This window comes from Heterocephalus glaber, unplaced genomic scaffold (genome assembly GCF_053883595.1).
Source record: "Heterocephalus glaber isolate CG9 unplaced genomic scaffold, H.glaber_assembly_v1.0 deba00001673, whole genome shotgun sequence".
Lineage (NCBI taxonomy): Eukaryota > Metazoa > Chordata > Mammalia > Rodentia > Bathyergidae > Heterocephalus > Heterocephalus glaber.
In genome coordinates, this window is record NW_028258410.1 from 12760758 (window position 1) to 12777454 (window position 16697).

The 16697-nt window shown below is 62.5% G+C and overlaps 1 protein-coding gene across 1 annotated transcript; it reads right to left on the bottom strand.

The window, feature by feature from the left end:
- Positions 1-1735: 1735 nt before the first annotated feature.
- Positions 1736-15685, bottom strand: Rbm38 (RNA binding motif protein 38). The gene is made up of 4 exons (XM_004840928.3): positions 15276-15685; positions 14406-14529; positions 13908-13962; positions 1736-2780 (listed from the first exon to the last, which is right to left on the bottom strand). The coding sequence occupies exons 1-4, from the start codon at positions 15510-15512 to the stop codon at positions 2480-2482; spliced, it is 717 nt and encodes a 238-aa protein (XP_004840985.1). The 5' UTR covers positions 15513-15685; the 3' UTR covers positions 1736-2479.
- Between the last annotated feature and the right edge of the window lie 1012 nt (positions 15686-16697).

The following is a 16697-nucleotide window of genomic DNA, read 5'->3' on the forward strand; positions in this document are numbered from 1 at the left end:
GTGTGTGTGGAATCGGTGCAATGTGTAGGCATCACTGTGTCTGTGTATCTCAGCACTTGTGCCTGGCCTGTCTTCGCACATGTGTCCCTGTACACACACGAGCCCACAGATAGCACACGCATGCATGTGTGCACACATATGTGCACGAGTGAGTCTGAGTCTACATCCGTAAGCATGTGTCGGTTTCTGCCTACACGCATGTGCCTGTGGAGAGGCATGGAGTGTGTGCTGAGGTGTGCATGCACAAGCATGTGTGTACAGTGTAATGCACGTGCACCCTGGCCCTCCACTGTGTGGCACGGGGCCAGGGACAGGACAGACAGGGAAGGAGGAGCGGAGTGGCAGCAGAGCCTGGCACACGGCCTGCTTTGGCCCGGCCTGGCTGTGCCCCGCTGGGTGCCAGGCGTGCGCTGGCTGACAGGGACAGGGAGGCCAGGAAGTCCCTGCTCCCAGGACACCACAGGGAGCTCAGGGAAGCCAAGGCCAAGGTCTGGGTGGGGCAGGGCCAGCGCCAGCCCTGTCTTCACCTCCCCAGAAGCCACCTCTTCCGTTTCCCCACCTGTGCCTGATGTCTCCTGGGGACGGAGACCGTCCAGGCAGGCAGTACGCAGGGCCAGACCTGCACCACACCGGCCATAGCCGAGGTCCGTGTGGTCCTTGCTCTTACACTGCCAGTCGTGTACAGCACAGGTGACTTCTGGGCTTCTCCTCCTGGGCCCCGGGACTGCTCTCCAGGCCTGGAGGCCTTCCTGGAGGCCTGTTCCAGAGCCTGTCGCTGGCTGATAGGGACAGGAAATGTGCTGGCTGCGAGTGGCCTTCCCGATAACCCTGGCAGTGCCCGCACACCCTGGCCCCGGGCTATCAGTGCAGCACGGCCTGGGGAGCCCGGAGCCACTGAGCCCCCTGACCTCACGCTGTTTGCAAACCAGGGTGCTGGGGCGGGGAGAGGGAGGGGCAGGGCAACCTGGGCAGGACCCCAGGGCAGCAGGAACACAGTGCTACAAGTAGGGACTTGGAAAAGCCAGAAGGGGCAATGCAGGAAGGTGGTCAGGCCCCAGGCACCTCCCCACCAGGGTGCCCACCCCTGCCGCAAAGCTAAGGCCGAGGCCTGGGGATTTCTTCCTCAGTGGCAGCGGGGGGTGGGGCAGCTGCTCCCACACCCCGCTCATCCTTCCCGAAGACTCTTCCTCCACCTCTCCCCGCCCACTCCTGGTACCTGTGGACCTGAGCGGGACTCTGCTCTCCGGCCCCTCCATCCAGCCCGCCTGGTCTCCCCTGCTAGACCAGCTCAGCGAGCTTTACTGGAATGGGCAGCCCTGAAATCCCCACTGCCAGCTGGGGCCTGTCCCGTCAGGAATCCCCAGTATGCTCGCTCGAAGGCCTCAGTTTCCCACTGTGTCTGGCCAGCACCAGGTGTGAAAGTACAGCAGGAGATGAGATGGGACAAGGGGAGGCAAGGACATGGAGGAAGCCAAGGAGCTGAAGGAGCAGTCAGCTCATAAAAGCTAGAGTGACAGAGGGACCAGCAGGTGCAAAGGCCCTGGGGTGGGCTCCACTGGATGTACCTGAGGCACAGCTCCGGTATGGCCTAAGCTGGATGGAGCCATGGCTGTCCCATCGCCCTGACGCCCAGCTGCCAGTGAGGACCGCTGTCAGAACCACTGGCTCCAGACTACAGGGCTAGGCACAGGGCTACCACAGGCACCCGGCTTCAAGAGAAAAAACTGAAGACCGATTTTCTCTCCAAAGAAAACAAGTTTTATTTTTATAATCAGAATATTCTAATAAAAATAGTATTATATTAGCTACCTTTGTTTTCTGGGCCTTGACTTATACCAGGCGTGCCAGAGCGCCTGCAAGCTCGGCTCCCTGAGGTAGGTCTGAGGGGGCCCCTGACCCTCCCAGCCCCGAGAGCCCCCGACGGAGCCACTCCCAGCATCAGAGCGTCCCCTCCCCTCCGCCAGCCCAAGGCAGCAGGCCTGTGTCCCTCTGGGCGGCTGAGCAGCTTCAGCACAGGGCGGCAGACGCCACCCAGCAGGGCCCGCGGATGACACCCACCCACCCACCGAGGGCTCTGGCCAGCGGCTGGCAGACACTGTGACACGGAATACTGTCGTCGTCTCCGAGGTGGAACCATCAGCAAAAACAAGTCTCTCCGAGTCCAAAGCAGGCTTAGGGTTCTAGGTGGCGGCAGGCTCCACTGAAAAAATGGACTCCAACTCTGAGATCACTTTAGTAGCAAAACAATTACAACAGGGAAACCAGTCTGCGTTCCGACCGAGGCGATGGCTGCCCGCAGCGGCGCTGTGCGGGGCAGGGGCTGGAAGAGGGTGTCCAGCTCATGTGCAGGCGGGCACCCGCCGCGGTCACCTCGCTTCTCGTTGGCCACCCCAGAAGGGACCTCACAGTGCGAGGTGTCGCCCAGGGGCCTCCGGAGGCCCGAATGCTGGTGGCACGGCGGTCCCCAGTGGGCCGGACCTCACTGCATCCGATCGGGCTGCAGCTGTGGCGCCTGGTACTGCAGGAAGGTGGTGCCCACGGGGGCTGCGGCCGACAGGGCCTGTGGCAGGGCGGCTGGGTAGCCGTAGCCCACGAAGCTGGTGGCTGCGGCAGGGGAGGCGGCGTACGGGTACTGGTCGTAGGCAGCTGGCGGGTACTGGGCATAGGCGGGGCTGGCTGGAGCATACTCAACGTAGGGCGAGGTCAGCGAGGGGCCGGGGGCCGGGATCACCACGCTGGGCTGCATGATGGCTTGCGGGTAGATGTAGTGGGGAGTCAGCCTGCAGGCAAGCAGAGGGTCAGGTGGGTGGCCCGGGTCCCCGCCCCCACCAGCGAGCTCCGCAGGGCGTCTGCGTCCGCTGTGGCCAGGGCTGACGGGCTGAGCGTGTGTGGTGCGAACGCTCCAGCAAGGGGCGAAGGCGCCGAGGTGGAAACGGGCTGCAGCCTCCCTCGGGCCCCAACAGCCAGCACCTACGGCCCTCAGCTGGATCTACCCCGAGCCCACTCCGATGCTCGGCTCAGACAGCGCCCAGGCATCAGGGCCTCACTCAGTCCCAGTCCAGGCTGGACAAGGGGCTCTCGGCCCACTGCAGGAGCAGCACCTGCCGCCACAGCGCCAACACGGGCCTCTGCAACCCCGGAGCAAGGGCCCCAGCTCCCTCCTGCACTGGGAAGATGGGCCCTGGTTCCCCACCCCACCCTGACTCCGGTGAAAAGTAGGACATCATTCCTGTACTTTCACTCACCACCTGCAAGCCAGGCAGGACCAGAATCCAGGACAGCCCTCTGGAGGGAGCTCCCTCGGCATCGCAGGGCTCTCCCTCCCCTGGGCCGGACCCTTCTGGATCCAAGGGGAGCCCGTACTCCCAGACAGGTGCCTCAGCCACCCACAGGGGACACAGCAGCGCCCAACGTCCCCGGAGCGGCCTGCACTTGAGAACCCAGGAGGCCCTGCCCTGCCCTGCCCACGGCACTGAGAAAGCAGCAGCAAGATGGGTGCAGACTGCAAGACAGAGCTGCTGCTCATGCTAAAGGTACAAATGTGTACTGACGGCCCGCCTGAAGGTGGGTGAGGCTGCCTCCCATGGGACTGCCACCTTCACGGGTCCCAGAGGAGCTTCCTGTGACACAGCACAATAATGCAAAGGGGACAGGGGCAGCCATGGGGTGTGGGTTTTGTGTGGGCCTGAACTTCCTTACAAGGACAACAGGTTCATGAGGGGCACGGCTTGGTCTGGATGTCCCCCCAGTGCCTGAAGTGGTCACAGGCAGGACTTTTCCAGAGGTGGCTGGATCTAGTGTACGATGACGCTGGGACTGATGCACGGTGCAGTCTAGGCTCAAAGGCACTAGGGTTAAGGGTGTGAGCGCTGCCTGCCCCCAAGCAGCCTGGGTAAGAAAGACACAAGGGACAGAGAGAGCTGTGGTCCTAGCTCTTGCTTGCTCTGCTCCCTGTGCCTGCCATGAGCTGCTGTCCTCTGGGCTCCCCTCTGCCGTGCCACCCTGCCTTGGAGCCAGGCAATCATGGACTGAAACCTCCACAAACTGGGAGACAAATAAACCTTTCCTCCCGTAATTCTGGGTGTTGAGTATTTTGTCTTAGCAACGAGAAAAGGAACGAAGACAATGTAATTAAAAATAACGCTAGTCACAAGAGAGGTAGGAGGAACAAGCAAACGGCCAGGCACTCCTGAATGGGTGAAAGGAAGGCGTGTCTGTCCCTGAGACAGGACGTTATCTGGCCGGAAGAGGAAGAGAGCACTGACACGTGCCACCAACACAGTGAGCCTCAAAAGCAGTACGAAGCCAGACACCAGGGTCACGTCTTGTCATACAAGCCCATTTACCTGAAACATCCAGAACAAACAAATCTACAGAGGCAAAAAGATCAGTGATCCGCAGGAACCAGAGAAAGGGAAGGAGCTGCTTCCTAGCCCCTGCCAGGGTGATGCGTCCAGCACTGTGAAGAGGCTTAACGTACGTACGAGTGGGGGGCTGACGGCGGGCTCCACTGGACGCACGGCTCGAACTGACATCCGATGCACGAACCCACCCGAGCCGGGAGGGAACACGAGGAGCGGCCTGCCGGGCAGAGCAGGGCAGAGCAAGGCACCAATGCTGCTGGGGCCTAGCTGGGGGCCCCATCCTGGCTGCTGCCGCCACCACACCAGCCCCCACACCCCACACGGAAACCTTGTGCAACAGCTGAGCCTGCCTGGTCTGTCCCCAGCCCTCTCCTCCAAGGAAGCATGGGGCTTACAGCCCTGGGCTGTGCACACCTCACAGACCTGCCCAGCCGAGAGCAGAGCACCTGTCTTTGTCCTCGAGGCCTTTGCTTTCAGGATGAGGGAGGCACGGAAAAGCACCTGCCTGAAAAGCCACAGCGTCTCAGACCGATGCATGGGTGGGAGCCCAGCTCGAGGAGGTGGGGAGGCTTCTCTCTCACTCAGAGGAGAGGGCGTCTGCAGAGCTAGCTGCACAGCGACCCACAGGCCACAGGAGCTGGCAGAGGGGCTGGCAGGAAGGGCTGGGTGAGGCCAGCCTCCCTCAGCCCCTGCACACCAGACCCCCAATTCCTAGTGCCACAGCCAGCCCCACCCACAGAGCCCCCCATACTGCCCAGGCTGGCTTCAGCACTCGGGCCTTCCCCCCTGCAGCTCTGCTGCCAGCCTGGAGGAGCAGGGGGCACCCCCTGGTCTGAGGCCCCCAGGGGAGGGCAAATGGAGACCCGGCAAAGCTGACTTGGTGCTGCACCTGGCATGCTATCCTGGTACCCTCACCACCCCCCGGTGGGAGCCCCTGCGCACGCGGAACTCTGGAACAATCCTTCAGAGCAGCACCAGGGCTCTCGGCCCACTGCAGGAGCAGCACCTGCCACCGCCTTCACCGGCCCCAGCTCCCTCCCTCTGAAAGTGCCGAGCCCACTTCTCCGAACTGGGGCGGGTGGGGCAACCCCAGCCCTGCAGACCCCAGCCCAAGCTATGCACTGAGAATGTGGGCATTGCAGCACCGCACTCCAGGGTTCTGAGCCGGTGCAAGTGAGAGCGGCTGGCAGACCCCAGTGCAGGACAGCGCCCCCTGGCCCTCCCATCAAGCACGCTCCAGCCCCTGACCTGGGGCCGGCCTGCCCCCCACGGTCCTGGTCCCCGTGCACAGCGCCATGGGGGAGGGTGCTGTGCCCCAGCCACCGAGGACCTGCGACGCCTCCATGGTCCCAACCCTCAGGGACACTGCATGTCCACCTCTGACCCCGGGGGCAGGGGGGCTCCGTCCGTCCGGCTGAGGAGCCACTGCCCTGGCTGCGCTTTGCTTCTCGGGGGAGGGAGGCTCCAAGGGCGCCAAGAGCCCTGCCCAGTCAGAGGCCCTGGTGACAGAAGCCCACCTGCTGAGGGCCCAGCACTGGGAAGCCATGCCTGCGGGGCTGGCCGAGCCTTGGGGCAAAGAAAGAGGAAGGACGTGGGGGGAGGGAGGGAAGATGGCTCGCATTCTGCCGCACGCACGCACGCACGCACGCACGCACGCACGCACGCACGCAGTGAGGCCCAGGCCAGGACAAGAGGGCTACCACAGCCAGGCTGGGAAGAGCTGCAAGCGCAAGGGCAGGGGCGGGTCCCCCTCCAGGTGTGAACCCAGCTCTGCCCATGGGTGACGCCCCGACTTCCACCTCTGCTTCCTGCTGTGCACGGCCAACGACACCAGCTCACTGTGGGACTCGCTTCACCAGAGCAGGAACCCTGCCACATGGCCGTGTCCACAGGGACTGCCTGGGACATTTCTAGTCGGCACAACTGGAGAGCAAAGGGATGCAGAGAACTCGACATCTCATAGGCAGAGGCCAGGACACCGCTGCCATCCTACCATGCCGAGGTCAGCCCCACGGTAGAGAATCAGCCGGCCTGGGAGGTCTGGAGTCCCACTGGTGCCACAACCACAGAGACCACGCGCGGAGTGGGAAGGGACACAGCCACAGCTCACAACGCAGGCATGGAGGCACGTGTGCACACGGAACCCACTCAGCCTTTCGGGGAGAAAAAAGATGCAAGGCACAGCCAGCCCTGGCCCCAGGCCCCAATGCCTGATGTTAGGGAAGGGGGTGCGCCCAGTGGTCTCTGTAGCACCCCTGCCCCTGGCCAGGCACTATGGCCTCTGTGCTGGCCTTGTGGGGAGAGTGTGGCCTGGCACCAGCTGCACGTCCGCCCACCGCGCCCTGACAGCAGCCCTGCACGAGCTTACCTGCTGGCCATGCAGGACTCGCTGCCCTCTCTGCCTCATGAAGAGCCCGCCAGACCAGCAGGCACCACCCTGTCCGCTCACACCGCACACATCCCTCGGGGAGCACCCCGGCTTCCACCCCTCGGGCTCCCAGCCTGTCCAGGTCTCCCCACAGCCTCCCCGGCCCACTGGCTGGAGGAGTCACACACAGTCAGCTCTCAGGACATCGTTCCTGGGTCCAGCCGCTCCAGCAGCCCCGACTGCCCAGAATCAAACTCCACTGCCTGCTGGGCCTTCCCAAATGTCCAAGCCTCGCTCCCCACCCCCGCCATCACCCTGGCCCTCCTGCTCCCCAAACACAACTCCCTCCCCCGGCCCAGAGCCCTGGTCCCCTCTAGGCCCGCAGACTCTTCCCACAGCGCACCTCCTCAGAGGAGCATCCTGTTTCATTTCCCTTGTGTCCCATCTGCCTTCCCCATGAGCCAGGGCCCTTGCCCTGACACTGTGCCCCAGGTCCGAGGGCAGCAATGTGGGTGCTAAGCATGTGAGCAGGCACCACTGCTCCCCGGGCCTGGAAGCCCAGCCCAGGGTGACAGGGAAGGATGCACAGCCGTGGCAGAGGACGGCAAGGGCCAGCACCCTCAGCCCAACTGCCAGGTGCCTGGGAGCCCCAGCCCGTCCTCCCTGCAGCCTTGGTGGGAGGGACACCAATGGGGAAGCCGTGGGAACCTGCCCCTCTGGCCTCCACACCTAACGCAGCATCTCAGAGCCCACCTTAGCTGAGGACGGCTGGGGGCAGGCCCTTCCCCTCCCCGACGGCCAAGACTGCTGGACAATGACCGCACCAGGGCAGCCGGGCTGGGGCTCGCAACCCAAAGGAGAGGCCCGCCACAGGCCTGCGCCCCTGGAACAACGGGCAGAAAGCAGCACAGCCTGGCTCCTGCTCCTTCCCAGCTTCTGCCCAGCACCTCGGTTCCATTTCTTCCCCTCTGCAGGAAACAAGTCCGCCCCAAGCCCTGGGCGAGCACACAGGACACACTGTGACCCAGAATCTGCCCGGGCAGAGGCAGCCCGGGGCCGAGAGCGTCACAGGGGCCAAGGGCTGGGCCCTCCTGCGGGAGACCCAGGGACTCAGCACCAGGCGGGGACCCTACAGAGCTTCTCTGCTTTCAGTTCCCCCCCGCCCCGGGCAGCACTGAGCCCCTCAGTGGACGGGCTGTGACGGCCGCCTGAAGCTTTAAGCAGCTAGGTGCCGGGGACATGGCGAGTGGACCTGCGCCAGAGCTGACCACAGCTGGGAGGATGAGTCGGGAGTGCAAGGCCACGAGGGATGGTTCCCGCTGGAACCTGGACGTCACCTTCCTCCCACAGCCTCGTCCTGGCCTCGCATTGTGAGGGGAGCAGGCGTCCTCTGCTCAGCGCCAATGCACGCAGCAGCAGCAGCAGCAGGAGCAGGAGCAGCAGCAGCAGGAGCAGCAGGAGCAAGTGGCCAGAAGCACCCAGCCGACTTGGCTCCGTGGAGGCCCAGGGTCCAGGGTGGAGACTCCCAGCCAGATTCTGGGGGCGGGTGTCCAAGCAACACGGACAGCCACACAGCTCTCTCTGGCCTTAGTTTCCCTATCTGAAAACCAAGGATGCCGCAGAGCCCAGTGGAACCTGCCTTGGGTCCTGGGTGCTCCCAGGAGAGGGCCTGGGACTCAACCGCCCCGGGGGCAAGGGCAGCTGCTCAGAGTCAAACCCGAGGGGTCAGAGACAGACACCGGCGCTGCCCACACTCAAAGCAAAACTCAGTGAAAACTCCCCGGCCGCAGCCCAAGGGGGTCGTAAGTAAGAATGAAAACGGCAAGTGAGCCATTTCACTTTTCTGCTCTCCAGGGGCCTTGCCCCACCGGGCTGGAGGCCACATGGCAGCACCGGGAGGCGCCGGGTGACAGAGGGGCCCTGCACGCAGGCGCCAGGCGGGCAGGAAGCCAGGCTGGCTGACAGGGAATCCCCCGTGCTGAGGGAGCTGAGGGACTTTCAGGCTCTCTGGGGCCCCACGGACAGGCCCGGCAGGGGAAATGTCCTCAGCAGCTCTGCCCCAGCTTGTTCCGACCCATGATCCCAACTGATAGTCACGCCTGGACTGTGCCCTACCCCACCTCCTCCAGGCCAGGCCGACCCCACCTCTCACTCGCTCTGGCACGGACCATTCTCCACTGCTCTCTCTTTCAAACACTCCTTAAAACCTGTACACAAATCCTGCTTCCGCTATGGCCTGGGGCCACCGGGCGCCCTGCACTCACCCCCGGGACAGAGCCGTCCCAAGGGCCTTCACTGGGCCAGAGAAGCTCGGAAGCTGCAAGCTGAGCCCGCCACGGCGCAGTCCCTCAGAGAGAGGGCCCAGGCCGCTCTCACAGGTGCCACGCTGCACAGGCAGTAAGGCCTGGCTGCGCCTCCTCTCCTGGGCTCAGGGGCCCAGCTGCTCCTCTCCCTCTGCAGCTCTCGGCCAGCTTGTTTGGTCTTGCCAAGGGGCCGCCCTCCTGCCGGGGGCGCTGTGTCGCTGAGCACAGAACCCTGGGATGCCAGCCTGACACCAAGAGAACATCTGTGGAGTGCACTGACCCAGGGAACTCAGGTTCCCTCCTGCACCTGCCCAGGAGGGAGGAAGAGCACTCTGCAGAGTGCGCAGGCTACCTGTGCGGGGAGGACAGGACAGTGAGCGGAGCCAGGTTGCCCATCAAGACACACAGGTGGTCAGCTGGGCCCAGGGCCTCTCCCCTGCTCTGGAAGTCACATGCCTCAGCCTCTGCCCTGGGTCTCCCGAGACCAAGCCCCCAGTCTGTTGGCCCAAGGCTTCCCGCAGAGGCTCTCCAGCCCCAGCAGAGGGGCCCAGGCGCCAGGCCACCAGGCCAGGCAAGGAGCTCTGCCTTGGAGGGGAGCCCAAGAAGGCCCGAAGGCTGGCTCCATCACAGCAGAAGGGGACAAACAACAGGTGCAGCACGGGCCGCCAGCGGGGAGGGCCAGGCTCAGCCCACGACTTGCTCCGGACGAGCTGTCAAACAGGAAGTCAGGGTGGGGGAGCAACAGGGCCACCCCAAGAGACACCCAGAAGGGAAAACGTGATGCTGCGGAGGGAGAGGCCTGTCTGCCTAGAGCCCCAGAGCTCCCACGCGGAGCCACCCTCTGCCTGCTGCTCCTGCCCACCCTGCCCTCATCCCATCTCTGGCCCTGTCTAATCCCCAGTGTGGAATCATGACAGAAGTTGCACAGATACTACAGGGCCTCCCCTGTGTCCCCTTAGCACAACATCTCACATAACCGAGTGCATCATACACACTGGAAAGGGCCGCGGCTCAGGGCCAAGAGCCAGACAGCAGCCTGGGCAGGTTTCACCGAGCCTCGCATGCACCACCATCTTTACGGGTCATGGAGCTGACAAAAGCTTGGGTTCGTCATCAGCGCGCAGGGCTGGCCAGGGCTTCCTGTTCACCTGCACTCATCCCCACCCGGCCACCTAGCAGACAGCCACAGGCACCCCGGGGTCAGAACGCATCTTTCTCACTCACAGGATCCAGGCCCATGCCCGGCAGGCAGCAGGCACACGATGAATGCCTGGTGAACCAGTGAGGGAGCAGCTCTTTCCCTCTGCATGCCCGTGGTTCCACACTGCCAGGAGGCCGCCACCCCCCTGCCACCCTCTGTCCTTCCTCTGCCCGGCCCCTCAGTGCACACACAGGCCTGCTGCTGCTGCTGGGGCACATGTCCCCACCCAGGCCCCGGCACCTCCACACGGAGGGGTCCTGAAAATGACGGGTGGTGGGAGGCACAGCCCGGGAGGGAATGGCTGTGTGGATGTCATCGGTCTCAGTGGCCTGGCTGCACTCACCCAAGAGCTGTCACCTGGCTGCTGGGCTGAAGGGACGAGGGCCTCGGAGCCCCACTGCATGGGGACACAGGCCAGTCCGTGTCACCTGGCCTTGGTTTCACAAAGGCAGACAGGTCCACAGATCTCGCTGCAGGGCTGGTGGCCACAGTGACACCGTGGGCAGACGCGAGGGCTCCCACGGCCGGCCTGGACCCACAGCCCCACGCGTGGGCGCTCCCTCTCGGGCCAGCCCTGTGAGCTGGCACTGTCGCCCTCCGCAGGGCACATGCAGGGTGGGGCCTGGCTTGAAGCAGTCAATGCTCCTGACCACCAGCTGCCTCGGGACAGTCCCGTCACCTAAAACAAACCCCTGGGCCCAACTCTCAGCGAACTGGCATCAAGCGCACAGCACAACCCCCTTAAGAACGGGGAGAGTGACCCATGGAGAAGCAGCTGGCCCTTCAAGAATAGCCCCGGAGAGGCTCCAAGTGCAGCCAGGCCGGGACAAACCTGGGCTCCTGATGGGCCGCAGGCCTGAGAGGACAGGCACCCCCTGTCACGAGTCACCTCTAACCTGCTCCCACCTACTCTCCTGCCTGCAGGCTACTGACTGTCCCACCAGGATGGCAGAGCGACCCTCAGCCAGGCCAGGCAGTCCTCAGCAGACATGTCACCTCCAGGAGCATCACAGGCCCGTGGGGGTGGCAGAGGCCTCTTGCCACCTACCAGCTTCTCCGAATGCTGACTTGGGCCTATACAGGCACAAGGAGGAAACACCAGCAGGGTCAGGTGCTGAATGAGCCCGTTCAACTTTAAAAAAAAAAAAAAGAGAGCAGGAGCATCCAGGCCGATAACAAAGCATCCAAGTTCTCTGGGGAAGCTTTCTACACTGACTGAAGTTTCTGACCAACCAGGCAGGGGTTCCGCAATGTGAGCCCAGAGCTGTCAGAGGCCTAGGACTGAGGCCGGAAAGTCTGGGAGAAGTTCAGCCATGCATTTGTTGACTCCGAGCTCCCCGGGCTGCGGCTCCCACTAGGCCCTCAGTCATGGAAGGGTGGGCCCCACTGCCAGGCCCAAGCTGACAAAACTGACCGCTGAGTCAGGCCCAGCTGTGCCCCAAGCCTGATTGTTTGCAAAGACAAAGGGGACGCTGACAGCCCAACTCTCCAGCCCAGCTGGAGGGTGGGCGCCGGAAGCCTGCAGCTGACCTAGGCAGCCAGGCCCAACTGCAGCTCTGTGGCCACACAGCCAGGGCCACCCTGGTCTCGGCAGGGCCTGGCCAGGGATGGGGGGGACACTGGACAGTTGGGCACTGCACTACTCAGAGCTTCGGTTCAGCACTCCCTGGAGATGGAAGTGTACACAACCTGCCTCCTTGTCCCTGTTTGGGTCTCCAGCCCTTGGCAACCAACAGTCTGAGGCCCCTTCGTGGTCACAGGATTAAATGGCCAGCCAAAGATCTGATTACAAAACACTGCTGCCTGAAGTTAGGCGCACACGGCAATACAACCTGTGACTGATCCCAGCACCCTCGGACAAATGACCTGGGACTCTAGGACAGCGAGAGGAAAAGTGGGGGCATCCCACCTACCAACCCCAAAAAGACAGCAGCACTTGAGAGCATATGTTCCAGAGCCAGCACCTGGGTTCAAATCTCATCCCTGGCACTTATCCCCCACCTGGCGTTAACCTTTCTTTGCCTCAGTTTCTGGTCTACAACTGAAATCACTCAGTCCCAACCTCACAGGCTTGCTGTAAGGGCAGGAAGGAGGCATCTGCAGGGAGCACAGTGCACAGCCATGTGCCAGACAGTTCTAAGGGCACCACTCCTGTTTTCTGGGTAAGGAAACTACACGGGATGCCACCTGCCAACATGGATCTGGCTGGTAAGGAGCAAAGGCCAGATTCGAACCCCAGCTTGTGGGCTCGCAAGGTACGACTTGACAGAAGTGGAGTCCCGGAGGCAGCTGGGACAGAGCACGGCAGAGTCTGGGCTCGGTGGGAAGCAGCAAAGGCTGCACATGCCTGGGACTCAGTCCCTGATCTCCCGGCAATGCCAGTTTCAGGCCAGACACCTGGAACAGAGCAGGTCACTGAAAAGCGAAGAACACCCCACTCAGGGGTGGGACCCCAGAGGAAGAGCTCGGAGTGAAGACGTGAAGGCTGGAGTACCCCAAAACACCTTCTAAGATGACACTGGACAGGAACGCAGCAGATCCAAGGGTGACCCCACAACCACCTACCCCTACAATCCACCAAACACTACAGAGGGCACTGGTGGGCAGCACCCCGGCCATGGCCAAATGACCATGGCTCAGTCCACTGCAGGGCACCACCAATACACGAGGAAGCCATGGAGCCACAGCACTGCCTCCCAAGGCTGAGCACCCCGGGAGCAAGCAGCAGCTCCCCTGGGGTGTCAAAAGGTCTGGAGCCAGCCTGTGAGCAAGGCCCCACCACCAAGTGTGCGCATACACAAGCAAACAAGGCACAAAATCCAGGGCCAATTGGACTCAGGAAGCTCAAGAACACTGTGAAAAGGGCAGCTACATCCACCCCAACCACATGGGCAAGCTCCTTCACTGTGCAGCGTTCCCACAGGCTGGGAAATCTGACAAGTGGCAGGGTCCTTTGTGACCCTGAAGACCACGAGCCCTTCCCCAAGCAGCTGCCAGGCAGCATTAGAGTTAAAAATAGATAAGTAAATTAATTAATAAGTAAAGGGACATAGGAGTCCTTTTAGGATAGAAGGTACGGTGTGTGGCTCCCAAGTGAGTCACACAAGAAGCCCACATGCCAGTCCTAAACTAGGGACTGTCACCCAAGCCAATGACACCTAGCCCTGATCCCATCTCATCTGTTGCAGTATTCAGATGAAGACCCTGGCTGGCAGTGACCTGCTGCCACCTGTGCAGCACTACAGCAAGTCAGAAGGTGCCCAGGCAGAGCCCAGCCCACCAGTGTGGCCCACACTCACCAGAGCCTGCCAGCACCAGCCCATCCACGCCCGCTGTTCAAGCCCAGGCGACTGCTAGCACCTGTTTTCCAGGCAAAGTCACAAGGGTAGACAGCTGTGTATGCTGCCCAAGGTCACACAAGCAGGGAGGGGAGCAGGGTTGGCACCAGGTAGGGGGGCTCCATGAGGAGCACACTCCCCTCTCCCAGGTGTGGCCTCTGCTGGAGATGGAAGGTACCACCCACCTCATCCTGCCCTCCACACCCCCAAAACACAATCACGTTTCTGAAAACCATCACTTCCTCTGCCTTTCAAGAGCCAGGAAGCCCCACAGCTGGCTTCATCTCATCTCCAAAGCCCGCCCACCCACTCCAAGCCAGCCACTCCACTCACCCATAAGATCGCTGGATCAAGGTGGGGTGTAGCTGCTGCACACCGACAGCGAAGCCTGCAAGGAGAAGACAGTTAGGGACATTGCCCTGTGGGCCCACACACAGGGAGCAGAACCAACAGGCTATACAACCCCAGCGCCAGAATAACCAACTTCCTCCCCTCTCCCAGGCCACTGCCACTTAGGAAGCCCCAAACACCTGGCCAAAACAGGCCAGGGGCCCTGGGAGTCCGGGGTCGGCAGCCAGTCTGTCTGACCCCCACCTCCGGCCCTGGGGGCAACTTCCTCCTTCCTAAGAGGAGAGCTGACAAGGGGGTGATGCCCCCTCCACTCTCCCTCGGGGTCGAGCTCCACGCTGGGGGTGACTGCCCTGTGCCAGCTCTGCGAGAGCAAGATAGCCGACTGCTACTCCCGGGACAGGGGGGCCTTTTCCACCCAACAGATACCAGCGCTGAATATAGAAACCAAGAAGAGCCAGGGAGGAAGACGCGAGCTCTCACCCGTCTGCAGGCTCCGTGGCTTGGCGCCCAAATAGGCTAGGTTCACGTTGGCCTTTCGACCATCGATGATGGGGTTGGGGTCTTTGCAGGCCCTCTCCGCCGCTGCCCGGTCGGCCATGGTCACCTGGAGGAGCACAGCTGGTCAGGAGCTGCCCTGCCTGGGTTGGAGAAGCCTGGGAGCGGGGGCAGAGGGCTCTGCCGGGCACTATGCCATCCCCCTCCGAGGCGCCCAGCACTCAGGACCTTTGGGACCCGTTCCCTCTGACCCCTGCCCAGAACCCGCCCACAATTCAGGCTCCTCCCTCCAAGTTCAAATGCTGGGAAATCTTGCCTTCAGGGACAGAAACAATCCCCTGGGAGATAGGGCAAAAGTGAACCCCAAGCCCCAGCCTGGCCTGCCACCAGGGAGGGCCACTAATTTCCTCGTGGGGCAGTTTGGAGTCACGCGTCGTTGGAAGGGAAGTAGGAAATGTCTCCTAGTCGTTTTCACTTAAGTGGATGTTCATGTGGGTCGGATGGGGGGGGGGGTGTTGAAAATATGTGGGGAGGGGGGCAAAGCGCCCCAACACAAACTCGGCTGCAGCTTTTGTCCCTCACCCGCTGGACGCTACAGTAAATCCCGATTGGCCCGTCTGACCCCAAAACCTCTCCACCAACTTAGGAGTCCTAATCGGGCACAGCAGATCTCCCTTTCAAACGGTGGTTGGGGGCAGGGAGGCGGGAGGCGGCAGGTGAGGGAGGACCGGAGGCGTCGGGGTGGCCGCCACGGGGCGGCCGCGGCCGGCTGGGCGTGCGCCCCGAGTCGACTGTGCGCACCCTGCCGAGATGAGGTGCGGGGGTGGGGAACGGCCCGGCCGCGGGGCCACTTACGAAGCCGTAGCCGCGGGACTTGCCCGTCTGGCGGTCGGTGATGACCACGGCCTCCTCGATGTCCCCGAAGCCCTCGAAATACTTCCTGAGCGAGGCGTCGGTGGTGTGATAGGGCAGGCCGCCCACGAAGATCTTGGTGAACGTGGTGTCCTTCTGCGAGCCGTGCATGGCGCCGGGAGCGGTCGGGGGCCGCGGGAAGCCCGCGCTCGGGGCACACCGCGCGGGCTGCAGCAGCATAGGGGTCTCCCCGCCGCTACGGACCCGGGCCGCGCGGGGCTGCGCTCATGGGGAGCGGTGGGGAGCGCGCGGGACAGCGAGGAGTGTTCGTCCAGCCGCCAGGCCCGTCCGCTTGCGCGCCGCTCCCGCCGGGAACAACGTGCTGCGCTCTGCACGGGCTCTGCACGAACTCTGCACCCCGGCGCCCGCCCCCGGGCTTTGTAGCCTGTCCCGCCCCCGTCGCTCGGCCACGCCCCCTCCAGGCCCCCGCCCCGAGCGCAGGGGCCGCCGGGAAGTGTAGTCCGGGCCACCGCCCAGCCGCGCCCTGGTGCGCCAGAAGCTGGGGTCTGGGAGGGCTCGCGGGAAAGAGGGTGCGGCCCGTGGATCTTGCCCCAAATGTAGATGGAGTCTGCGGCACCCCCGCCCTCGAGGAGCGCACATACAGGTGGATTAAAAGTAACGCTTACTACCTTCATGCTTTGGAGTCAGTGTTCTATCCTGGAGCTACTTAGGATAGGCAACATCTATGAAAAGGCTAGCGATTTTTGTTGTATTATAATCCCTCAACAAATGCTTCTCAGGGCCCTCTAGGCTGCAGGCCTTCTGGACGCCCCCAGCCCCACTGAGCTACTGTGACTGTGACAACTCAACGTAAATATGCAGACGCACGCCTGGAATCTAAGCACTCTGGAAGGCTGAGGCAGGAGGATCCAAGTTCCAGTCCAGCTTGGGCAACTTAGCCATTTAGTGAGACACTGTCTTAAAATAAGAAAAAGGGGTGAGATATAGTCCAATGCGAAAGCCGGGGTTCAATCCCCAGTACCGAAAAAGAAAACAACAAACACCCCCCCCCCCAGTAAATGAACAAAATAGAATCCGGAAGAAGCTAAATCAAAAAGTGGGTGGAGGTGGGGCCTATGGTCCCAGAGACCCCCTGTGGAGGAGATCCGGGCTCCTCAAAAGTCTAGAGCCATTGTTCTCCACCCCTAGCTTAGGGCTTCTGTGTGCCCAGCCAGTACCTTCTGCACAGTGCTCCTGGCGTGCAAACAGCAGCCGACCGCGGGGCCCCTTGTTCAGAAGTTATCAGGGCTGGGTACAGTGGCACAGGGCTGCAACCCCCTCTACTTTCCAGCTGCGTCAGGCGAATCGAAAGCTCCAGTTCAACCTGAACAATTTAGGAAGACCCAGTTTCAAAAAGTAAAAGCG